We start from the raw sequence: 26,030 nt of genomic DNA on the forward strand, positions 1-26,030 counted from the left end.
CGGCGGCGGTGCCGGTGCCCCCCCCGTCCCGGCCGGGAGCGTCCGCGGGACAGCGCCGCCAGGCCGGGCAGGGGGCGTGTGGCGGCGGCGGGGCGGCGCAGGAAGCCGGGGACTAGGCCCGCGGTGCGGGCTCCATTGTCTGCGAGGCCCTGAGAGGGGGCTCCGCCGGGCGGGGGCTGCGCCAGGGGTCGCCGCTCCCCGGGGACTCGGCGGCTGGGGGGGGGGGGCGGGGGCGGGGGCGGCCGGCTTTGTGTGCGGGCCGGGCTGGGCCGGCGGCACCCGGTAGGGCTCGGTGCCCGCTCGCACCGGGCCGGGGCCCCGCCATGTGGCCGCCGCCGCCGTCCCCATCCCGGAGGGCCTGGGGCGTGTGGGCTGCAGGAGGGCTTCTCCGGTAGGGCTTCGCCCGCGGGTCGCCGGGGCCGAAAAGGCCGGGCAGTGCCAAGAGATGTCCCCCCCGGGACCGGGGAGGCGTCCGCCGCTGGCTTCGGCGGCGGTGTAAACAGCGCATCTCTTCCTGTGCGTCCTGTGAAGTTTGCAGCCCCGTCCTTCCTCGGCAGAGCCGGTGATGGCTCAGGGGAGGTGTGTGTGGAGAGGCTGCAGGGCTGAACTGCTCTGCTTCTCACTTTTCTTTTACTCTGGGGGCCGTGGTTTTGCTTAAAAATGTCTTCTGTAACTCCTAGGGCTGCACCGAGACAGCTGCTGACAGCAGGCGCTGGTGCTCACCGGGTGCTAGAGGGTGCCGTGTGTGCTAGAGCTGTCTGCCGCACATGCAGTCCGCTAAAAATGTAAAAACACTTATTAATCCCAGGGAAGTTAAAACAGTCAAAAGGCCTGCTTTGCTTTAATAACGATTCTGTATATTATCGTGAAGTTTAAGGGTTTGGCTCTGCAGCATAGAAGAAAGTCTGCTCTCTCCCATCCTTTTCTCTGGCGCTTCTGTGTCAGAAGCGGCTGTGTCTTGTTTCTGGGGTGTATCTTTGAGAGGTTTCAGGAAATCAGTATGAGCTGTCACGCTGCAACTGTAAGCCAAGCAGAGAAAGTCTTTCAAGCCCCTGTAACATAAACATACTCCTCAGGCTTTCTTTGTGCGCTGTCTTCCACATGGCTCATGGTGTATGTGCATGTTTTTCTTTTTAAGAGAGGGAACGCAGTTGTTTCCTTCTGAAAGTTACCTTCAGGAATGCAACGTTTCCCTTCAAACACAGACTGGCACCCTTTGGGGTACATTTATGGAATATGTGCTGGGGGTAGTGAAGCTTGGAAGACTTTATCAAGCATCCCCAAGATACCAACCTGCTTTTAAAAGTCCTACGCGAATACTGGGCAGGGGCTTTCTAGTTATTATTTACTATAGAATTTGGTTTGGGGGAGGAAAAAAAAAATGTCGCTTCATTGTCTGTTAAAAGCAGGAGGACTCCTTTTGTGGACTCTTAGACATGTGAGTGCTGTCTGCTACAGACAAGACCAACAGTCAAGGAGCTGCAAGTTCATATATCTTCAGATATCTCTGTGCTTTGGGATTTACAGTGTTGTCTTCCTACTTTAACAGATGTCGAGGAATTTATGCTGTAGAAGTTCTCTAGATTAAGAATTGATTGAGAGTATGTGAAATGAAATAACTCAACTGAGCATCTCAGAGGGAAGTGTTTCCTAAACATTTGTACTTTCTAACGCCTGTCATCATTTACTGGTACTCTGTATCAAGCAAAATTCTCGCGGATGCAGTATCCCCAATGGTAAGGTGAAAGTCCAGGCCTGCGGTGGTGGAAGGCTAGAAGGTGGTCAGCTTAAGAGTAGCGCCGTGCTACTGGTACCTGGCATGCTATGGCCTCTGTTTCAGTTTAGCTGTTCTGGCACACCTTAAACCTAGACTGCAAATATCCTGAGCGAGAATTGTGTTTGCAGAACAGCCAGTATCATGGGGTCGCAGCTGGTTAGGGAAGGGGGGAGCTACTGTAGTATGCACTACATCACTAAAGCTTATAATTTGGGAATGTAAGAGGGCAGCTGAATTCCACAGATGTTTATTTAAAATTATGTCTTAATGTCTTCTACGTAATGTAGAATAAATGATATCATTCTATCCATCAATTCTTAAGAACAAGGTATTGCCGAAGGAAGTCCTGGCAAACTCTTGGGCCGTAAGGAATAGTTGGTATTTTATGTGGCCTTTGAGCCTGCTGTATCTTTTTACCCCTTCCCTTTTTCTTGGAAGTTGTTTGATTCTAACTTTCTACAACCCTAACCGTAGTAACTTTGTTGAGATTTCTTTGTGGCTCTGAGAAATTTTTAAATTAAGGAATGCAAATGTTTTGGGCCATATCTCTGAACACTTAGCTAAATTTTACCCCTGTTCACTGTAGAGTCTCTAAGGGAGCATTTTGTAAATCATATTTTTTGAGGCTTGCTTTTTGTTTGCAGGAGTTCTCATCTTTGAAACGAGCATATCGTGTTATGGGCTTGCCACTGTAATGTACAATTAAAATCTGCTTTATGCAAATAAATATGATTATACATGTACATTAGCTTACTTTTAGGTAGGAAGCACTATTACAGACAGTTTAGTTGTGGATTTTGCACAGTGTAGGCCATAGTGTTTAATTCATCATTGTTTGACTTTCTCTTAGATAAGGATAGTTCAGGTATTTTTACTAGTATCATCAGAAACAAATGTAATTTGCATAATATTTGCTGTTCTGGTGCACACTTTCCAAATGGGCTTCACAGAAAGGTGTCCTCTTGCATGTGGCAAAAGGACATTGTTTCTGTACAGCTTCGGCTGCTTATTTTGCATTTGCTACTGGCATCATCAATTTCTGTCAGCAATTCTCAACTGTGAGATTGTTAATTTAATCCAATTGCTGAAAAAACAGTGTAGTTTCTGTGGCCTAAAAATAGCTTTTAAGTGAAATACAGAATTTTAAGCACGCTGAAGAAGGACTAAAAACAATTAAAACTTTTATCATTTTTTCCCAAAGTGTAGAAACTGCTATCCTAAATTATGTAGTGATAAATAGTTTAAACATGGTAACAGAGTTTTGTTTCTTTCTTTTGTAATGAGGTGGAGCAGAATGTGATGGTCTGTTAAAATAAAAGCAGGGAAGGACCTTGGTTTTTAAAGTCCTTGTGTAATACTAATTTTCAGGGGATGTTGACAAGAAATATTACCATTATCTTTAAACTTGTAAGCTGTGTGCTCTTTAGCCACTACTGCATGCTTGCCTACTGTATCTCTCCTCTTTCCCTTCCCACTTTGCTTTGTAATGACAAAACAACTAACAATCATTTGTTGAAGGTTTAGGGGTTTGCTACTTTATTTTTATGGCTTTCTGAAAGCTTGTTGAATATTTCATTTTTTCAAGTCGTGCCTGGTAGTTTGTAGTCACTATACATAACATACCCGCCATACAGGTATATTTTTCCCTCGGTGTGGTGGAGTCATTGCAGCTCCAAGTGCTCTGATTTTCTGTACATCTAATACAAAAGCCAGTTCTGAATTTCAGTAGTCAATAGCCTGAAATTTATGGTTGAAAATAGGCATGTTTTGGCCCATGTGATATATTCTAGCAATACTTCATTGCAATTCTATACAAAATGTATGGAAAAAGGTATTTGAAGTTAATAATATACTATAATTACTAATATACTATAAACTAGTATATAATAATACACTAGTAATTGTCTTGTAGGACAGTGATCAAAGAATTTGTACTGGTTTTGCCCCAGCTGTCTTCATTTCATTAGCATTTCAATAATTAAGTTGTTTACCTGTTGCTGTGGTTCAGTATGTGGTTTTCTAAATTTGTGTTCTGTGCACAGAAAAGATCAGATCCAGCTAAAATGACTTTTTCTTTGTTATTCTTTTTGCTAGAAGAAACAATGAAGAGAACCCAAATATTAATTTGAATTTACTGAAATGTTTGACCCAGCTTGAAACTGTTTTACAGGCATCTTTAATAAATGAAAGAATAAGAGGGGAAGTTTTTTTTTTTTTTTTTTTTTTTTTTTTTTTTGTGTGTGTGTGTTTTAAAGACATGAGGAAGGATAAAGCTGCGTTATTTGTACCCTGTCGTGCCTGTAGTATGGTGGCAGTGGCACTTGTGAGGAATGTGGGAGAGCCAGGTTAGCTTCCCTTCTTTGCCCTGAGGTGCTGAATCCACATCTCCAGAGAGTTTCCCTAACCCTTCCCAGAGAGTTCCCTAACCCTTACTGATGAGCTTTGGGAATGGGGTGGGTCCTGGTCACCTTGGCTGACACTTTCCACCTCGTGTACATTATTTAAATGTTTGCTGTATAAGGGACAGCTGAAGTATCTTGTCTTAGCAGTCAAATTAGCCAGCCACAGAGCTCTGGGGATGTTTTCACTTGCTTAATAGGGAGTATGGACGTATTTTTAAATGGAAGGTGTCAGTAAAAGAGGTTACGTGTAATTCCTCTGCTAATGCACAGTAAGCAAGCAATCAGGACTTCCCTTCCTCTGAGAGGTGTTCTGCTTACCAAGAAATATAAATCTGTAGGCATGTAGGCCTGGCAATCTGAACATGTGTAGTAAGCATTGATTTTTGGGGAAAGTGCTTGCCTAGCTTAACCCCTGTTGATGCTTGGTCCATGTGATCTTTAGAAGAAGAGGACAAAGCATCTTTGTGGCCATTAAACTGCAGAATCCCTTTTTTTTTTTTTTTTTTTTTTTTTTTGTCGGATTGCAAGTAGGAATTGCCATACTGGATTTTCAAAGATAGCAAAAAGGTGTCCTGGTGTTTTGTAATGCACTGGGACAGTGAAACAGCCGGGGGGATACTCTGGCACAAGGATGCTCAGGTTTGTATAGTCAGTGGGGCTAAAGAAGCAAAACTCCAAAAATATGTCCTGTGTTGGACTGTTTTGGCAGGTTTCTGACTTGATGTGCTCCACGGTCAGTCATTCCTTTCTTATACACTGGGAATGATAATCTTGTGCTCACCCTATGTTATTGCATGTTGGTTAATACACATGCTGGGTGCAGTGTGTAAGCAGCGTATTTAGCTCATGAAAGGAAGGTATAACGAGCTGCCAGATGAATCCTGTAGTGCATTAACTGGTGCCTACAAGCTCTCTTGAAATGTTGTAGTGTAGCTCAGACCACTTCAGTAGTGAGTATATTGCCTTGGTTTCTTTCATTCTGGAGAGTGAAATGCCATACAGTCACCCCTAACAAAAACAAAAAAATAATAATCCATGGATCAACACCAAGACGTGTACAATAGATGATTTTTAATGTTTTTATTTTTTTGCTTTGGTACTCTAGAGTTGAAAGTGTTTAACTTTTCTTGACAATTACAAAAACTAGGGATCTTGAAAAAAAGGGAGAGCTATTCATATAAGTGCACCTCCTGGATCTTTGGCCTAAATTTGAAACATCCTGTGACATGCCACTGCAACAGTTAACATAACTAAAAAAAAAATCTATTAAAAAGAATTACCTTCTTCTTTTCCTTAGATACTGTCATCATCTTTAAGTTTGAGTAACAAGTATTTAACCTGAAATGAATCCTCCTGCATGCAGTGGAACAGATGTGTAAGTTTTTTTTTTTTTTTTTTTTTTTTTTTTCCCTCAATGAACTAATTGTCTCTTTGTTTAGGGTCTTACATGATTCTTGTTATTAGTATTAATTTAGAGTTAGCCAATGGATAAAGCATATGAATAATTATATATATAAATTAGCTTGTATGGAATTTAGTAATGTAGCAGGCAGCTTGTGTGAATGTCTGAGATTTAAAAAATAAGTTTGGAAGCCTGGTTATCTTTACAGTGTTACAATAATAGTAACCAGCTTATGATTTATGGTGCACCTTTTACTCTGTGGTAACAACTGATATGTATACATCCTTACCCTCCAGACTACCCCTTAAAAAAGGGGGAAGTAACTTGTATGCCCTACATTCATCTTGTACCCCAGTTGCACTTGCTTTGTTCATGTTTTTCGCATCTTTGTAGATAGAATAAGCTTTAGTATTTTCTTTATGGTTTTTGTCACAAACATTTTTTTTCTTTATGTATTCAGTTTGAGCTGTGAGTAAAGATTTTTGGAAGTGTAAGATTATTTTCATGCATGAAAAAATTGTTTATATGTAGATTAACATTTATACGTAGCCTAACAATAAGCATTATTCTTGTATAGTGTTTCAGATAATGCTGTTCCCTTATTTGAAGTATTTTTTTTTATTTTTTTTAAACTTTTAAGCTGTGTGTATCGTTGATTAACATGCCTGTTTGCAACAGGTCAAGAAAAGGTTTAAGACAGATGGAACGCTGTGCTACGAAGTCTTATTGGGGTCATCTAAGACTCCAGCCGCCATAGGAAAAGAAAAATAAAAGCATGATTCACATTAATTTCTTGAAGGAAAATTGTCCTAGGTGACACATATGGAAGATGTGGGGAATTTTGTTACATACTAAATCTGCTTGTGGATCTTTCATTGTCAAAGTATAAGCAAAAATTAACTGTTAGTGCTTTCCAAGCTTATAGCATAGCCAAATAATAGGAAAGTGTAGTCACCATTTGTAGCAGCCTCTCGAGTCAATTCTTGACCACTGTAGAGCAATCTGATAAAAGGGGCTATGTCGCTTTTGCCAGAATATCCAAAAGTTAACTCATGTATTTGATGCTGAATTCTGGGATGCTCATCTAAGGGTCACTTTATGCTTTGCAGTGTTTCATTATATGATGTCAAGCACTGTAGCTTTTTATAGCTCTACCTAAAGTGTCTTTCTAATGTAGCCCTCAAGGTTAAAAGCCTCCAATGAAAATATCCCCTTCAGTACTGCCTGTCAACTGAAAATGAGTATCTTGTCTTAGCATCTTCAAGCACTGTTGGTTTTTTTTTGAACAATAATCCAGTTGCAGTAAGCTGTATTGTTCTGGTAGATAATAAAATCTGTAAGTGGTTATTCTTTAAAAAGTTAAATACCAATATGAGCTCCAATAGAGAAGTATATACATTTTATTACCTTCTTATTGTCATATTTGTGTAGTTCTTTGAAGTTCATATTGTAAACACTGTGGTGTAGAGTGTAGGTAGTGGCCTAAAAGAGCATTTATACAGCATAGCTTGAGTTTCTTGCAACAAAGTGTTTGTTTTTCTTTATTTTGTTAAAGTTTAGTAGAAGGCAGTAATTTTTACATGGTTATTTTGGGGATCATAAAATATGAGGAATATATCAAATATATAATATACATTAAGCGGTCTCACACTACTTCTTGCTGGGGATTGCTTTTCTGCTTTATCAAATTAGCTTGCACATAAAAAGATTTCTGCTTCCTGGCATGGTAGTCATAGGCTGACTTTGTTTTTCCTTTGCATTTCAGTGTATCAATGTGTGATATCTGATGTGATTTGCCACTGCAGATTGCCCCATACAGCATATTGTGAACGAATTAGTTATTGCATACTAGTTCCTGGAGCTGAGCAGCATGGCCTGGAGAGCTAGCACTTCGCAAGTGTTTTTTTTTTTTTTTTTTTTTTTTTGATGATGTTTTCTTCATTAGTGATTCATTAGGCACTCTTAGTAGGATGGGTACTTACACAGAGCTGAAGAGTTTCCTGAGAACGAAGATGAAAATATTAATCTGTCCAGATGTTAAAATTTTATTTCAGTAGGTTGGAAATATTACAGGTCTTCTACATCCTTTAACATGCAGTATAAGACTTGTAGCCTTTGAGCACATATTCAATGCAGTAGGTTTTATGTGCAGTTTAGATCATTGAAGAAGATCTAGTTCCTGATTAAAGAACTAGATCATAGATTCCTTGATGTGTCATGAAAAGGTGGAGAGGAAAAGGGCAGTTCTGAAAACACTGCCTATTTAGAGCTCCCACCAACCTTTTGGCTTCTAGCTTCTGGCAGCCCTTCTTATTTAAGAAATTTAATTACTGACTGCAAAGACATGCTGAAATAGGTGATGGCGATCATATTGTATTTTCTGCTTACTGCTCTTTTTCTCTCTCTTTTTTTTTTTCTTCTGCATTAGAGGTGGGAACATGATATTCTGATAACACTGTTGGAGCATATCCACAGAGAGAGAAAACAGAAGACAATGGGATAATCCTCATTACATGGGAGGTTTTTGCTTGTGACTTGCATCAGTAGCCACTTGAATGAAATGTGGGCCAACTTTCAGAGAGCCAAGCAGTGGGCAAACCATGTTGTTGGCAGTATGTTTGCATTTGGTGCTGGGAAATCAGAAGAATTGAGGCTGCTTTCTTTTTTCCCTTCTTAGTAACGTGGAGTTGTCCTCTGTGATTTCCTGCGCTGTGGGGAGACCGTAATCTGTTTATGGCAGGAAACACAGTGATGCTCATAAAGAACAAGGAGCTTCCCCATCCTTCCCCTTCCTCTAAATGTTTTTATTAATTTCCCTTTTGCATATCTTACAAAATATTGGGTTTATTTAAATGATTATTTTGGCTTTTGTGTAATGATAGAAATTAAGCAAATGGAAACAGCAGGGGCTATCTTTTTCTTTACCTGCTCTTGTGCTGAAAATGGCTTAGATTGTGCTCTGAAAAAAACTAATTTAAATTAGAGATTGCATTACAGAAGTTAAAGCTTTGCATTTGTTATGATAAGTTCTACAAAATCTTTATTTTTAATTAAAATTGTATTTCTCTTTAGCTCCCTGAGCAAAATCCTGTTTGCTCAAATTAGAATCTGAGTCTACAGCAACAGTATAGCTCTCCTATAAACCATTTATTTTGGGGGAAGAATACTAAGCTATTTGTTTGCCAGGGACAGGAGTGTTTTTTTGGATTTCCTGATAATGCTCAGTGTGGTGCTAGTGGAAATAATGCCGGCTTTCGTGGATGGTTTGCCTGTGTCAGCTGTGTCTTTGCAGCAAAGTCTCACCGTGTCTGGAAGAAGGCAAAGAGAACTGCAGAGAGGCTGAGTGGGAAAAGACTCAGACCCTTTGCCGCGGAGGCTAGGCACAGGCTGGTTGACAAGCAAACAGGAGACCTCTGTGCACACTTCTCTCTCCTTCTCCCCCATTTTATGAATTGGAATGCCTGCTCTAAGAGGGTCAGAGTTGAAGTTATTGGGCTTTTAAACTAGGATATCAGATGGATATGTCAGTTCCTAATGGTGTTCATACAGTTTCCTTAGAAACACTGAATGACGAAAAATACTTAAAAGTAGCTTGAAAAAGTTCACCCCAATTATGGGTATGGTCGACTACGCCCGCACGTGTTACAGGACTTATTCCTGTTCTTGTGCTCATTGGCAAAACAGTACTTCTAAACTAATCTCGTAAAATTATCTTGGATGGTATTGTGATTGTTATTTTCTGTTATACTTAGTAAAGTAGATGGGTTTTTCCTAGCATCAAGTAAAAACTAGATGTATTTCTTCAAATCGTCATTTGAGGAAGAAAAGAGTTTGTACAGAGAAGAAATATTTCTTCAGAGAAGCATTTGCAATTTAGGGTAACTTGATTTGAAATAAAACTTTGTGACAAAAGAATGATTAAACATGGCTGTAAAAATCCTTATGAAGCATTTAAACTACTGTTTGAAAATATTTTCTGTATTTGCAGGGACTGTGAATTGTGTTCTCTTACTAACCTGCCTTGATACGCAGAAGCTAACAGTTCTAGGATACACCTGTATGTTAAAAATGTAGTACTGTGTCTTATTACATGTATACAAATAAGATGTAAGTAAATAATGGAAAACCTCTCCATAGCACAAGTGAAACTATCTGAGGACGTGTAGCTAACTGGCATTAATAGGAACGGAAAGTTGCATTAATGGGTAGTTATATGTTCAGTTAAAGATTGTATTAACATTTTGTGAGGCTTTTTTTTCCTCTTAATACTTATACAGGTGTTTTCAGTAAGAGTTCCAGGAAGTCTTACCCTACTCTAGGCACGGCATACATCTCCAAACTTCTCTCTCATTCTCTGCCATTCTGCTTGTTCAGCTTTGTAACCCTCAGTTTCCTCCCTTACAGATGTCTCATTTTAACTCTTCGGAATAGTCCTGAGAGTTTTTAAGGTTTCATTCTTGCTGGGCTTCAAGATAGACGTCTTAAAAAAAAATAAAATTAAATTAACAAAAGTAACAAAAGCATATGTACCTTGCAAAATAGGAAGATGGATTCATCAGGAGGAAGAAGGAAGAAAAAAAAAGAAAAAATACTGTCCTAATTCTATCTCACTTGTTTTCTCAGCTGTACGCTGCACAGGAGGAAGAAGAATAGTGTCGTATGGGCTAGACAGATGAATTGATCACTTGGGGGGAAAGAAATGTCAGAGGAACTTTGCTTTGAATTTTCTGACACTTTTCTGAAAGCAGATTGCTGTTCTCTAGCAACATGGAATAAATGTTTTGTCTTTTGTCTTTAATTCTTTCGGAATTTATCTTTTGTTCCTATGTTTTTGATTGTGCTTTGTTTCCTGTTCCACGATAATACTGATGCATGTTCCCTACTTCTGTTCTTATTTTATCTTTTGTGTTTTAACCTCATATTTTGTTACTGGAACCTTCATTCATCTTCCGTCCCCTCAGCCCTGAATTGTACAACATGAGATACTGAAAGCAGCTTTGATGTCCTACGCTAAAAAAAATACTATAGGCTAAACAGCACATACTTCAGCCTTTTTTTTTTTTTTCTTTTTTTAAAGAGCAACAACAAAAAAACACTTTTTTCTTAATAAGACTTTCTCCTGGCATTGTTTAAGAATTACCCCATTTTATTAGCATGTAATACTTATTTGTCTAAAAATGCAAATGATAGTATCGAAAGAAAAGCAAAATCTGTTTTCACTTGAAGTAACATTGAACTGATGCATAGGACTTATGAAAATTCTGTTAAAAATTTGTTGAAATCAGTGCTTAGAGGATTTTAACAAGTGACAGGCAGATCTGCCATTTGGTAGCTGTGAACAATAGCATAGAAATGGATCCTGAGAGCATTGCTTTAGTAGCATCACACCAGATAATGAGAAAGAAGGTTCTTCAACTCTTAAGAGACAGTTTGGATCATAGACAAATATTGACATAACTTACTTACCATGACAATTCTTTTTTATTTTTTTTTAAATGAGCAATCTCATAGTAAAAGCTGTGACAGAAATGATTAGCATATGTACATCCTATTTTTTTCTTATAGTGTGCAACTATGGGAAGTTAGCAAAGGACACGTGAAGAAAGAAAGCTCCATTTGAGATCTGATGGTATTTTTAGTGCACTAAGGAAAAAATAGCAACAATTACAGGCATATCAGGTGGTTGTAGGTATAAGTTGTGTTACTGTGTGTGGTGATGTGCAATATTATGTATGGTGGTACATACAGCGTGGTGATGATATTTACTCTTTTTGTATAACTTTGGAATGGGATTGTTTAGGTAGAGATAAAATTTGATGTTATTGTTAGTCTTAGCTGTGTGTTTCTATTTTGTTTTTGAAGTAAATGCTTTTTGAAATCGTGTAATATGGATTTCTGTGCTATGGGCTTCGTAGTGTTTAAAATATTGTGTTGCTTAAAGCTAGGTAATGGAGGCTGAGTATTCAAATAGATGAATATTTAATAAATTGACAAATACATGATAAAGACTAATGTTTTCCAGAAGTCAGTTTGATTTTTGGCATATATCTGATACCTGTTTTATCCTGACACATGCTGAGCAGTCAGCCTGTACTGTTGAGGCCAGATGAAATATTTGGGTACTGAGCATATTTAACAAATCTGGCTGGGCACTTAACAGGGATGCAAGAACTAAGTGTCAGCTGGAAGTGAGTAATGTGTACACTAACACAAACACCCTGATTTATATCAAACTTCAAAAATAATGAATAGCAAATGTATACTATTAGAAAAACAATAGCTCTATCTTTTGTAAAAGTAGTGTGATTGAGGATATGCTAGTACAAGAAGATTGTTAAGAAGAATTTTTTTAAAATTTTATATTTGAGAATGAAACCTTACTTCATTTCTGCTTTATGTGTATTTTGAAGTATTTTTAAAAATGGTTGTAACATTGATCTGTTACCATACTGTTACTATACTCATAGTGTTTGTTCTTTAGCTTTGCTGTTTTAATGAATTACCTTCACATCTTTTATGCATCAGTGTAGAGCAGGTATAGTTCTTTGAAGGGGAAGCTGGTGCTCACGTCTTTCTCCTTACACTGAGATACAGATAATTTAGGGTTTGCAATAGAGATAATTGTACAAAACTGGAGTGGGGGAGCTATGGTAGAAACAGAGTTCTGCTTCTTGAATCTTTCCCGAGGTTTCATGCAATATCTGAAAATGACAGGTAAACAGTTTCATGGACTTTCTTTATGTTTACAGTAATAAGAGGAGAACACAGATTCAGTTACGTATTTTAAAGAAATGAAGAAAAAAAATAAACTGGATTTTCAAAGAGTTGGAGGGTAAATCATTGTGCGTTGATGAAATGTTACCTGCCTTCTGTGTGCTGGTTAGATTTTAACTTGACACTGTCCCTTTAGCAAGGGCCTGAGACAAAAAGTGTCGATTCTGAGCTGTGCTGCTGATTATTCCTGCATTACTTTGCATTTAGTAGTGGCAGGGAAAACAGAGGTGAGAAAGAGAGGAGTCCAGAAACTTGTAAACCAAGAAATGTGCCTTGACACTAGCTGGTTTATCATTATGCTAAATATAAAATAATCCATATTCCCAGTAAAATTGCTTAATGTTTTGTGGTGTGGGAGGCAAGTAAAGGGGGCGTATTTACATTTAGTCTCTGTAACTTTTCAGTCTCTGTGCTTTAGGTAAATTCTTGGCTTTGTAATTAGGGTTGCATACCCAGCTCTAATGATGAGAGTTATGCCTCTAATACTCATCTTTCTGCATCATGTTTTTTCTCTGACAGGCATGAATGACTGCATTAGGCCTCAGCTTACACCAAGCACTGAGGATTTTATCAATGTGAAGAGGCATTAATGATCTTTATGCATTGATAAATCAGAAGTCTCTGTTTTGTGTCAGGACAGGTAGCACAGAAGCACTGGAGGTCACATACTTTCCTTTGAGGGCTCTCATTCTTTCTGCCTCGTATCCCAAGCCTCTGAGCATGTACCTTTGTCCCATGACTTTCTGGAGCATATTTTCATCTCCCTCCATGTGCACTATTCTGTATATGTTACTTTGTGAATTGTCCTGGTTTCTCTTCTCTTCAGGGATGTGGGAGTTAAGGGCATCAGCTGCTTTGCCAGGATGCTGTCCTGTTCTGTCTAGCAGGAGCTGCCTGATTCCTGCCTTCCAGCCTGGTACAGCTCCTACCTGTGGCATCCTGCTTGGCCACCCACCCAGAAAATCCTCAGTGCTGGGAAGTAATTGGGAGTTAACTCCATTTTTTTCCCTCAACACCAGCCCCAGTCTGAGAGCTGAAACAGTCTTTTCTTATTTACACAAACATATAAAACTGTTTGTGAATGTCCTCTAGGATTTTTCTATACCAAAATGTTTGTCTCAATCCAAAATAGAATTTCAAAAATATTTACAAAATCATTTTTTCTTTTTTAAATCATTGTATTGGGTACTTAGAGACCCTTAGTGAGAACAACACTTTGATGGATGAGCCACGTAATGACTTTGTAAAATTTGAAATTCGCGGTGAAATAGACAGAAAAGAAATGAAAGACAAAGTATTACAGGCATCCTAAGTAGATTAGGGTCATGTAGGTAAAAAATCAGACTTTTGCAAGACCAAGTAGCTTGTGATTAAACGAACTATACCTAGATACTATCATTTCTCAGCAGGGCTGGAAGGCTGCCCAGTGGAAAGGGACCTGGGGATATTGGTCAATAGCTGGCTGAACATGAGCTGGCAGTGTGCCCAGGTGGCCAAGAAGGCCAATGGCATCCTGACTTCTATGAGGAATAGTGTAGCCAGCAGGACCAGGGGGGTGACCCTGTACTCTGCTCTGGTGAGGCCGCACCTTGAGTGCTGTGTTCAGCTTTGGGCCCCTCACTACTAGAAGGACATTGAGGCCCTGGAGCATGCCCAGAGAAGGGCTACGAAGCTGGTGAAGGGTCTGGAACACAAGTCCTGTGAGGAGTGGCTGAGGGAATTGGGGTTGTTTAGTCCGGAGAAGAGGAGGCTCAGGGGGGACCTTATTGCTCTCCTGAAAGGAAGCTGTGGGGAGCTGGGGTTCAGCCTCTTCTCACAGGGAACTACCGATAGGATGAGAGGGAATGGCCTCAAGTTGTGCTGGCGGGGGTGGGGGGGGAAGGGGGAGGTTCAGGTTGGAAATTAGGAGAAATTTCTTCACTGAAAGGGTTGTGAGGCATTGGAACAGGCTGCCCAAGGAGAGTAGCTGAGTCACCATCCCTGGAGGTACTCAAAATATGTGTAGACATAGAGCTTAGTGACAGCTTAATGGTGGACTTGTCAGTGCTAGGTTAAAGGTCAGATTAGATCTTAGAGGTCTTTTCCAAACAAAGTGATTCTATGAATACTCAAAAAGGTTATATTTTCACTACTTCCATGTATCAATCATAAATGTAGAGAAAAAAAGTATATGTTGCTAAAACTTTCAATAGAAATACTTTCAGTTTTGTCCACAGGGTGGTTGTCTTTTCCTCCAGTAAGAGTGTGCTTTTAAGAGTCATAGATTCCACTGTTTTTTTTCTGTTTATACTTTTTTTTAATTAACTTAGATACGAATTTGGTGATTGTTTCCCATTCCATTAACATACACTGGATTTTTTTTTTTACACAGTTGCCGTGAAGTACACGAATTTGAAGTAAACTTCAAATCTTTGATAAGAAGTTAATAAAAATATATAATATTATTTGTCCTAATTATTATATTCTGTTTCAATATTAGGTTAGGGTGAAGAATTTTCCTGTCAACAAGGAACAATATGCAGCATCGATGGTGCTGTTTCCCGATGGTGCTGTTTCCACACTTTACTCTTTTGTGTCCAGATGGAGCATTTGGGGTTGCAGACATGAGAGGGTATTTTGCAAGCTAGAGAGAATACCTTCATAAGACCATGGAAGTTATGGGTTAATGTAATTTGGAGTGCAGCTCATAAACATCCTGGATTAAAGGAAGTAGCTGCAGCTCTGACTTTCAGGTGTCTAGAAAGGTAATGGAATAGTAAAGCTAGCTTTACTTCCTCTTTTTTTTCTCTTCCAACAATCCTCTACAAATCATTAGGTCCAGAACAACTTGTTTCTTTCATTAAGTCTAACTTTCTCTACTTTGATCCCAGTTATTCAGTTGCATGCACTACTAGTTCATGCTTGTATGTCTGTGCAGGTGCCTGTGAACTTCAGTGAGACCTGAGCATAGGACCCACCCCCTGGCAGAATATAACTAACATGTTAATTTTGCAGTCTCTTCTAATACCACATTTTAATCACTCAGTATCTTGCAAACTGGTGAGCTGTGACTGTCAGAGTAAGCTATTGTAGAAAAAATCTCTTGCTGTTCTTGTCTTCCTACTTCAAGGGGTTTGTAACATGGAAGGCCTGTAAGGTTTCTCTAGGCTATACATTTAAAAATATATTTGCTTATTTTTTACAGGTTTTTGGTTTGTTGTTTTTTAATCAAAAATTCTTTAATTAACATAATACTTGGCATTGAAGTGTAAGCTCCTCCTCATTGCTCTTGTACTTCTAAGGATTTCCTTTTAACTAGACACTCTTAATGATGATGCCCGTAGATTTCCAAAAATAAGATCAGTACCATTTATTCCAAAAACTGACATCCATTTCTTCAACTTGTTTTTAATACATTTTTATCTATTTTTGACTTCCAAAAATCTATTGCTGCTTTTGATCTTTGAAACTAGTAAATAGTTTTGCTTTCACTTTGTCTCAACTTTTTGCATCTTTCTTGAAACCTCTACCCTTGCATTTTACAGGTGCATGTGTGTCTATGTTTACATTACGCACTTACGTAATAATTTTAAGTTTGTAGTTTTAAACTATTTTCTCTAGACAACTACTCGTTAATTGCCTTCTGTAACGTAATCAAGACCATGATTTAGCACCTGACTACTCAGTCTAAAATTGTTTTAAACTTGCAGGGCATGGTCTGCTTTACAAATAATCTGCTCGTAGTTCAGTGTTCTTGTACTCTTTTCATACTCCTCTGTACAGTAACATGTAGACATATTAACACAATCCCAAGACACCATTTTTTTTCTTTTTTTGCCCCCCACCCCTTCCTTCAGTAGTGATTTCTTCAGGTCATGGCAGTCTGATATGGCACTCTTTTGGATCAGTGACATTCTCCTGACATTTCTTGTCAACCACTGTACACTCTCAGTAATCCAATTTTGAATGGAAAATGCTATGAAATATTTCTGCAGGCTTCTGACCACAGCAAGCCACTGACTGTCTACTGCCTTTTAGAAGCTAATAGTCTGAGAGCAGATTTGAGTAGATAATTGTTCTGTAGTTTATTTTCTTTCCATTTGTTTTCTTTGAAGATTTTTGTTGCAAGGGGACTCTTAATTCTTTTTTTTTTTCATTGCTTGCCTGTATCTAATTGAGGAGATTTCAAAGACACAAATCCATTCTAATTTTGAGCTGATTGCCTGTAGCCTTCTGTACCTTTGACATTTTTTTCCTTCTCCTTGAATATCCTGTTTGTTTAACAGCAGTTCTTAACTTTGAGTAGTTTGTGTCCAATGATAATTAAGCTACTTAAGGTGGTCATAAGCAAATTCATACTTTGTTCTATACTATAGAACTATAACATTTTAAAATAGGATGGAGTTTTGCATTTGTTTTTAAAACAGATCGATTCTTGCAAGGAATTAGCATGGAAGGCAGATTCTTTCTACCCCTGCACATCTTGAGGACTTTTTCTAAAGAAAATCTGGTTTGAAATACCCCTAGGGGTGTTTGAGAGGAGGGAGTTTGGCTTAATTTTACAGTCTGATGTAGTAACACTCAAAGTAACAGAGATCAGGCTTAGGTGTTTGAAAGAAGAGTGAGGAGACTTTGCACATATTTTTTTCCAAGGGGCATCCAACTTTGAGGATTTCCTGGGAAGGGATATAGCAGCCCTAACTCATCTCATGTAATAATCTCAGCTGTTCTGCAGACCTAGAAGGCAGCAATAGTGTCCAGAAAACTATGTACTGTATGCAGAGACCCATAGCACGTACGTGAAGTAGATTGGATATAACTAATTTCTTCTTGCCTTAAATGTAGATATAACTACACTACAGTATCGTAACCAGCCAAATACATAGATACTTCATAACACTGCTGATAGCCTAGCTCTCCTAACATCATGAAAGCATTTTACATCACAGACAAGGGTAAGTATAGAAATAATACATAGCTGCAAACGGAGAGCCATGTTTAATTGCACAAACGGGACAGAAGAACATGTAAATCAACAATTCAAGAAGTAAAATCTGCAGATAAAACCAAAGGGTACTGAATAAGGAGTAAGGATTTCTGGTGGAACCAGAACAGTTTCTGGTACTAAAGAAAATTCGGTAAGTCATGCCAGGAGCAGATGGGATTGCTTCCCACACCCTTTTTTTGGTAGAGGAGATGACAAGCATTAGAAACCACAAGCAACAGGAAGGAACATTTGAGAAGAAAGATGTCCACCACCGTGATTATGATTCCTGCTTGTTGAGTCTAAATAGCTGCCTCGCCTGTCCACCTCAGCTTCAGCAAACGATCAGGTACCATAGCCATTTAACTGCCTGGCATCAGCTCAGTGGTATTGTGTACTCAATGCTAATGTAGGATAAGATGGTTAGGACCTAACTGTTTGAATATGTAATGATAATGATTGGTACTGATTAAGAACCAAACATTGCCAATGATTATTGTTAATGAATGTCAATCTAGCAAGGTATTGTTATGAACCTTGCAGTTGGTCTCCTTTATCAGTCTTCCAAATCTTCACATAAGCTACCTTATGTTTAACTGTGTTAAGCAGTAAGTGGTTATCAGGACAAGGACAAGTGAAGTATCTACATGGATTTATCTGTTAAAAGCCTAGAACTGTTCTTTTTTTTTTTTTCTTTTCCTCATGCAAAAAAAAAATACAAGCTAGAGATACCAGTACCAGCTTTGAGGCAAAGAAATTGTGCTCTACTTCATCAGTATCAGCTTCTGGTGGATGTGTTTTCTGTGAATCTAGCTGAAGATTTGTAATGTGCTTGCTGTAGCTTGGTGCTTGATGCATAATTTATGTTCTGCAAGCTCTGCACAGAGTGAATGGTTTGTGAGCCTTTCTGTTCTGTGATCCCATGTCACAACAATTTCCTGTATATTCATGATTTTGCATGTTTGCAGTACAAGTTCCAGATTCAAAAAATAGATCTAAATTCAAATAAAAAAAAAATAAAAATCCTGTTTGATTTCTATTAAAAATGTTGACTATCTTACACTGTCTCCCTCATCCCAGGTGCACCTGCTTCCACATCATCAACATGTGTGATTGCTAGCTTCAGTTTCATTCTTTATTATACTGAGTGATGCCAATTTAATCTCTGCTGCTGGGACTGTTCTCAAATGTAATTTTACAAACCTGTGGAGAGTACCAGGTAGTGTGATAGTGAGATAGATTTTCTTTGAAATGTAAGACAGTTCTTTAGGTCTCTTCCTTTACCTTTCCCAGAATTAGAGTTCCCTTTTGGTATCTGAATATATATTTGTGCCTTTTCTTTCCTCCCCTTGAGAAAGGCAGAGCAGAAACACAAAAACTTTCACAGAAAGAAAAGGCAGAGTAGCTGCTTTCCTCTTTGCAAAAGTTTTGATGGCTCCATTTCCCTTTTCTTAAGATAGCTGTAATAAGCTGATTGTTCCTTTTTTTTTTTTTTTTTTTTTTTTTTTTTTTTTTTTTTTTTTTTTCCCCCAGCCCCTTCTGCTGCACTGGAAAAGAGAGAACATTATTACTACAATAGGTTTTAAATAAGTCTGAAATCTGCAGAAAAAGAGCTTCTAGCTGTTCTTTTTGACCTCTCATGCAAACAGACCATAGAGAATTACAAAGCTGATATGACATTGGTCATGCGAGTACGACCTCGACATACATATCATGTCTTGTAGCTGTGACTGATCTCACCTTTTGTCTGTTGAAATCCACCCTGTGTTTGAGTAACACATGAAAATTGTGCAAGAATTTAAGATATCCAATTTAAATTTGTTTGATCTTCAGTTTAGGTGAAACTCCCATAAAATCCATTTTGTACAAATTGGACTGGATAGTGTAGCATCATCTGTGTGGTGAAAAAAATATTTGCCATCATTAATGAAGATACCAGTAACTAAGTTAATGATGCAAGAGACTAAGTATGGGTTTGGCAAAACTTAGAATCCTGGTAAAACTGTAGTAAAAAAAAAAATAAAAAATCCAGAAAAGAAGGATCTGACAACTGCAGACATCTTCAGGCTTGTGTGGGGCTGGTGGGGACTGTTTGTTTTTTGAGTCTCAGTGATTGATTTTATATATATATATATATATATATATATATAATATGCATCTTCAAGACCAGCTCTTTGTACTGGAATTGTTGGTGGGGGAAATCCTTGCCCACGAGGAAAGTTAGCTGTCTTGGTGTAAATGTGATTTCTCCTATTAGATACATAAGGAGCTTGAGTTGACAGTGCTGCACTGGACAGCAACATATGCACCTCTATATATCTTTGCTTCTGAGTGATGTTGTTGCTATTGGGTGACCTCAGTGTATATATATAGCGTTTGCATAGCCCAATTATCCTAAATTAAGCATTTCAGTTTTTAATCCTGAAAGTCAAAAAGTAGCTTGTTTCTATGCTATGGTGTTGTTTGGAAGCATTATGGCATGAATATAACCATGTGGACCATGTCCAAGGAACAGAGATGAGTGTAACTAAATGCTAGACACCCTTACAAAGGTTTATTGCAAAAGGTTGTATTTTCTTAGACACAGCTGTCAATAGTGAAGGGTTCACACGGACCAGAGAATATATTTACATTTGTTCTTAAGTGCATATTTTGTTGCTAACATGACTAGGTGCCTGCTTGTCTTTATATATATATCTATGGGTATAGTTAGGTGTATGAATATATGCATGTGTACGTATGTGTTACACAGCAGTTGAATTAGGATGTAGGGTGTGGTGTATGTATGTACAAGCAAAGGAAAAAGTGATGCTTGGACTCTAGATTTTTATAAAGTTGGCCCAGTGCTGTGTGTGTTTTGTTTTAGGGGAGAGGGGAAGGTGAATATCATTTAACTGAATTATTTTTATCTTAAAGAAAATGTGGGGAAAAAAACACAGAACATCTAGTGCATGTTTTCAGTTGATGTTTACAATAGTTATTTAGAATGTGCTAGTCAACTTTGTCTTCTGATTGTTTTATTTCTAGATGGTGCAAAGGAATCACAGTTGTCCAACCAAGATGAACAGAATGGCTTCCTTGACCAAGAAAATAGAACATTCATTCTTTAGGATTATGTCTACAACATGAAGCATTTAACAGTAGCTGTCTTTGAGAACATTCATCTATGACCTGAAATGTCCTGATCCTGGGGAAAAAAAACAGATTCCATTAATTAAGCCTATAATTTCTTAATGCAATCTTATGACTAATCATATTTGCTTGTGTACAACACGGATACAGAATTCATATACCAGAGATTATTTTAACACGCACATTTGTGTCTGTGCACTCAGTATACAAGATATATCACTTTAATCAAGTTTTAAATAATCTTTTAAATTATCTATATTTATTAATAAATGAAGACTTGGCAAGAAGAATTTGTCAGCCATGGAAAACAGTAAATCAGGTTGCCCCCAAATGGATGGTAATTTTGTCTTGGGTAAAATCAATAACTTAAAAGTAGAGCAAGAGGAAGACACCATTAACTGTACTCTAGAACGAATGGATATAAAGACAGAACAAGATGATTTCAAACATGCAGACAGCAGTGATGAACAAGAAGACAAAGAAAAGAACTTTATTAGCAACAACCCTAGCAAATATTTATCCACAGAAAATGAAGATGATTATGGATCTCTTTTTTCTCAGTATAGTAGTACGCTGTATGATGTAGCAATGGAAGCTGTGACACAAAGCCTTCTTTCTAGCAGAAACATAAGCTCCAGAAAAAAGTCACCTGCTTGGAACCATTTTTTTATATCTCCTAGAGATAGCACTAAAGCAATATGTATGTACTGTATGAAAGAATTTAGTCGGGGTAAAAATGAAAAGGACCTAAGTACAAGTTGTCTCATGAGGCATGTGAGGAGAGCCCATCCTACTGTACTAATTCAAGAAAATGGAAGTATGCCAGGTATATCCTCCTTTCCTTCACCTACGTTGTTACTGCCTCCTCAGTCCACAGATGTTGGAGATCTGAGCTCTATGTTATCCCCTATAAAGCTGGTCAAGAAAATGGCTTCTAAAATACCATCTCCAGATCAAATACTTGAGGAATCTGTTTCTATTGTTTCTTCTGAAGAAATAGCAGATCTCTCAGTTTCTGAAAAATGCAACAAAGAAGAAGTCATGGTTGGGTCATCTCCACAGCTACCCAACAACCAGTATGATGAAACTGTGGAGAACGTAGCAGAAAAAACTGTTGTAATTCCAAAGAGCACATCAGGTTCTAGGAGGAGATCTGCTGTCTGGAAACACTTTTATTTATCACCTCTAGATAATTCTAAAGCTGTTTGCATCCACTGCATGAATGAATTCAGTAGAGGAAAAAATGGAAAAGACCTGGGAACAAGTTGTTTGATAAGGCATATGTGGAGAGCCCATCGTTCCATTGTCCTGCAAGAGAATGGAGGTGGTACCAGCATACCACCTCTCTACACTGCACCTCCAACTCTGTTGCCTTCTTTACTACCCTCGGATAGTGATCTGAATTCTATGTCATCCTCTCCTGGAAAACTAATGAAAGAACCAACTTCTGTTTGTTCTTCTCCAGACAGAATCTCTGAGGAGATCCATACGAATCTCTCTTCTGGAGATGCGCTAGTGGAAGACTCAATGCTATCATCTTCTGATGATATAGGTGAAGTCTCCTTTGTTTCCTCACCTGAGAAACAGTGTGAGGGATTAGGTCCGCTAATATTTGAACCTACTGCTGTATTTCAGCAAAATAAAAGGATAATGAAAAGGCTTAAATCAGAAGTCTGGCATCACTTTTCACTGTCACCTGCAGACAGTCTAAAAGCAGTATGTAGATACTGCAGTTGTATGATAAGTCGTGGTAAAAAAGGAGATGTGGGCACAAGCTGCTTGATGAGACATTTATATAGACGCCATCCTGATATAATTGGAAACCAAAAGAGCTGTCTTGATGTTAGTTTGGCAAATTCTCCTTATGCCACTCTGGCTTCTGCAGAATGTTCATCCTCAAAGTTGACTGACTTGCCCACGATGGTTACACACGATAATCAAATTATATTTCCTGTTACTAGCAAGAAGACCTCAAAACTGTGGAATCATTTTTCAATTTGTTCTGCAGATTCAACAAAAGTAATATGTATGCACTGTGGACGTACAATAAGTAGGGGGAAAAAGCCAACAAATCTAGGCACAAGTTGCCTTCTTAGACATTTGCAGCGGTTTCATAACAATGTATTAAAAACTGATGTCTCAGAGACTGTATTATCCTCATCTACGGATAATCACATGCCACTGAGCACAGAATTATTAGCATCTTCAACTTTTGATGAAACCAATGACAAATTTTGTGACTCTCACCCAGTTGCCAAAAAAATCACAAGTCTTGTAGCTGAAATGATTGCACTTGACCTTCAGCCATATTCTTTTGTAGACAACATTGGCTTTAACAGGCTGCTTGAATACTTGCAACCTCAGTATTCTTTACCTTCTCCATCTTACTTTTCTAGGACAGCAATTCCTGATATGTATGATAATGTAAAACAAATAATTATTTCGCATCTTAAAGAAGCTGAAAGTGGAGTGATCCATTTTACGTCTGGAATATGGATGAGCAACCAAACACGAGAATATCTAACCCTTACAGCTCATTGGGTAACGTTTGAGTCTTCATTTCGACCACAGTGTGAGGATTACCATTGTTCAGCACTATTAAATGTATCACAGATTGATTGTGACTACAATGGAATCAGTATTCAAAAGCAGTTAGAGTATTGGTGGGAAACATGGATTACTTCCATTGGTCTTCAGATTGGGATTACTGTTACTGATAATCAGAGTATAGAAAAAACTTTAAATGAAGGTGATCATTCAAGTGTACAATGTTTTAGTCACACTGTTAATGTCATAGTAAATGAGGCTATTAAAAGCCAGAGAATGGTTCAGAATTTGCTTAGTATTGCAAGAAAGATCTGTGAACGTGTTCATCGGTCAGCAAAAGCAAAAGAGAAGTTAGCTGAGCTGCAAAAAGAGTATGAGTTGCCTCAGCATCAGCTTATACAAGATGTTCCATCCAAGTGGAATACATCATTTCATATGCTTGAACGTCTTATTGAACAGAAAAGAGCAATTGATGAAATGTCAATAGAGTGCAGCTTTCGGGAGCTAATAAGCTGTGATCAGTGGGAAGTTATGCAGTCTGTGTGTCATGCTCTCAAGCCTTTTGAAGCTGCAAGTAGGGAGATGAGTACACACATGTCTACTTTAAGCCAGGTGATTCCAATGATTCACATACTTAACAGGAAAATAGAAATGCTATTTGAGGAAACAATGGGCATAGATACTATGCTGAAATCTTTGAAAGAAGCTATGGTGAGTAGATTGTCCTCCACACTTCATGATCCAAGGTACATTTTTGCAACACTTCTGGATCCCCGCTATAAAACATCCTTATTTACAGAAGAGGAGGCTGAACAATATAAACAAGACTTAATCAGGGAGCTGGAAATAATGAGTTCTACCTCAGAAGATGATAAACCTGTTTCCAATGGATGTGATATAGGTTCACCATCTACAAATTCATATGGGGAAGATAATCTTTGGTCACTCATGGGTGACATGAAGAAAACGAAAGACCTGAAAGAGAGAGCAAAATTACCAGAAGAAATGGTGCTTTCTTACTTGGAGGAAGAGGTGCTTGAGCATAACTGTGATCCTCTAACTTACTGGAACTTTAAGAAGTCATCTTGGCCAGTACTGTCAAAATTGGCTGTCAGGTTCTTGGGTTGCCCACCGAGCATTGTTCCTTCAGAAAGATTGTTCAATACATCCAATGAAAGCAACAACTTTAGTCAGTCAAGGTTAATGATTGAACACTTTGAAAAACTTATCTTTTTGAAAGTGAATCTTCCTTTAATATACTTCCAGTATTGAAAATAATGAACAAACTGTTAGACTAAATCTATTGTTGCTCACTGGATATTAACTATCTGTAACTTGGATTGTTAAATTGCTCCAACAGGGGCCATGTATGACATCTAATCAGTGACTATAATTCCAAATTTTAGTTCCTTTTTTTTTTTTCAGCTTTCAATATGTCTACATGTGCCTTATTCATAGTACTTCAGGCCAGATATTGTATATATGTTTTTTAAAAGTTCATACTAGAGATAGCCTGTCTTGTCAAATTATACAGTTATGTAGGTTTTAATCCATAATTGTAAATGAACTTTAAAAAAAGCTCAGTCATTTGTTTTAATAGAATGGCAAAAAAAAAACAAACAAAAAAAAGATGTAAACAGTTCTATTCTGTAGTTTTTTATTCAATTATTATGTAAAAACCATAAACCAGGTACTGTATTTTAGTTGAACATTGCTTTAATTGCAACAAAGCAGCTTTTGTAGTTGTCGAAAGAAAGCTGTAGATGAAAGATGGGGTTCGAGCCATCTTTTTATTATGTGATGTTCTTAACTGCAAGCCCAAAAGTACTTATAAGGTTAAGAAGTGTTATGGATGAAGGTGTTTTTACAGGAGTCTATTGACTTAGTATATGAAAACAAATCTTAAATTTGAGATGATATGGACATCGGTTATCCAGTAGTCTGTAGTAAAGCTTCCCATCCTGTCTTCTCCTGTTCAGGTTTTACATTTTAAATGAACAAAAAAAAATATTCTGGTTATTTATAAAAGCTCTTTGGAAGTTTTATCAAAGTTTATGAATCAATACGTGTTATTTAATGCCGTGTGCAAAAAAAAAAAAAAAAAAAAAAGGCAAGAAATCTATGATGAAGACTGTAATGTCATTCTAAAACATTTCCTAATCTGTAGTGCATCAAAACTATAAGGTTCCCAATTGTAAAAACTGAGCCCTTATTCCTAAACTAATTTCAGTTGTGTAGAACAGCCCATTTTAAAGTTCCTAGTACAGAAATAACTGATCTTCTGATTTTCAGTAATAGCCTTATGGATATGGTGCACTGCTTAGAATTTTATGTAGTAGGGTTGGTTCTTAACTGTCACAGTCCATCAGGCAAATGGGACATAGAGCCCTCAAAACTTCAAATAAGGTGGGAAAAAGAATAGCCAGCATTTTAATTTGAAAGGAATGTTCTCCAATGTTTTTTTTTTTTGTTTTGTTTTGTTTTTTTGTTTTTTTTTTTTTAACTCTAGGAAGATTAATCTCCTCATTTCAGTTTTCATTAAATACTTTTTGGGAAACAAATCATCATTTGTCTATGACCTTTTAGAAAAGTTGTAGCTTTGTTAAAATACTGTACCTATGCCTAATCTAATTTTGCATTTACTATGTTTTAGTGTATTTATAAATGGTGAACTCAGTTTCTGAAATTAAACATTTTATTTGCAATTTTCTAGTGGTAGTCAACACTGCCTTTTTTTTTAGATGGATTAAAGACAACCATTGAATAATTTAATTGTAATCGTAAATATGTAATCAGAGCATGCTATGTGAAAAGATTGGTTTTCCGTGTATCTCTTTGGACATAAACACATAGATTCAAGTTCTCTTAATTTCACTCAAGGTAATCAACAGATTCATTGAACTCTTTCCCAGATGAGTTTTGGATTTCCAAGATGTTCCTCTAAGCATTCAGTAGTTTCAAGTATTTTAATTGTCAGTCAGTTACATTTAGACCTGAACTATTTCAGTAAATTATATAGTGCACTTAGGAAGA

At 37.8% G+C, this 26,030-nt stretch overlaps 1 protein-coding gene across 2 annotated transcripts; it reads left to right on the plus strand.

Annotated features, from left to right (window-relative positions):
* Nucleotides 1-731: 731 nt before the first annotated feature.
* ZBED4 (zinc finger BED-type containing 4) lies at nt 732-25,106 on the plus strand. Of its 2 annotated transcripts, XM_035333735.1 has the most exons (3): nt 732-1,736; nt 5,477-5,552; nt 20,346-25,106. In XM_035333735.1, the coding sequence occupies exon 3, from the start codon at nt 20,751-20,753 to the stop codon at nt 24,267-24,269; it is 3,519 nt and encodes a 1,172-aa protein (XP_035189626.1). In that variant the 5' UTR covers nt 732-1,736; nt 5,477-5,552; nt 20,346-20,750; the 3' UTR covers nt 24,270-25,106. The 2 variants fall into 2 exon arrangements, with proteins under 2 accessions (XP_035189626.1, XP_035189634.1); XM_035333743.1 differs by lacking the exon at nt 5,477-5,552.
* The last annotated feature ends 924 nt before the right edge of the window (nt 25,107-26,030 follow it).

This window comes from Oxyura jamaicensis, chromosome 1, assembly GCF_011077185.1.
Source record: "Oxyura jamaicensis isolate SHBP4307 breed ruddy duck chromosome 1, BPBGC_Ojam_1.0, whole genome shotgun sequence".
NCBI lineage: Eukaryota > Metazoa > Chordata > Aves > Anseriformes > Anatidae > Oxyura > Oxyura jamaicensis.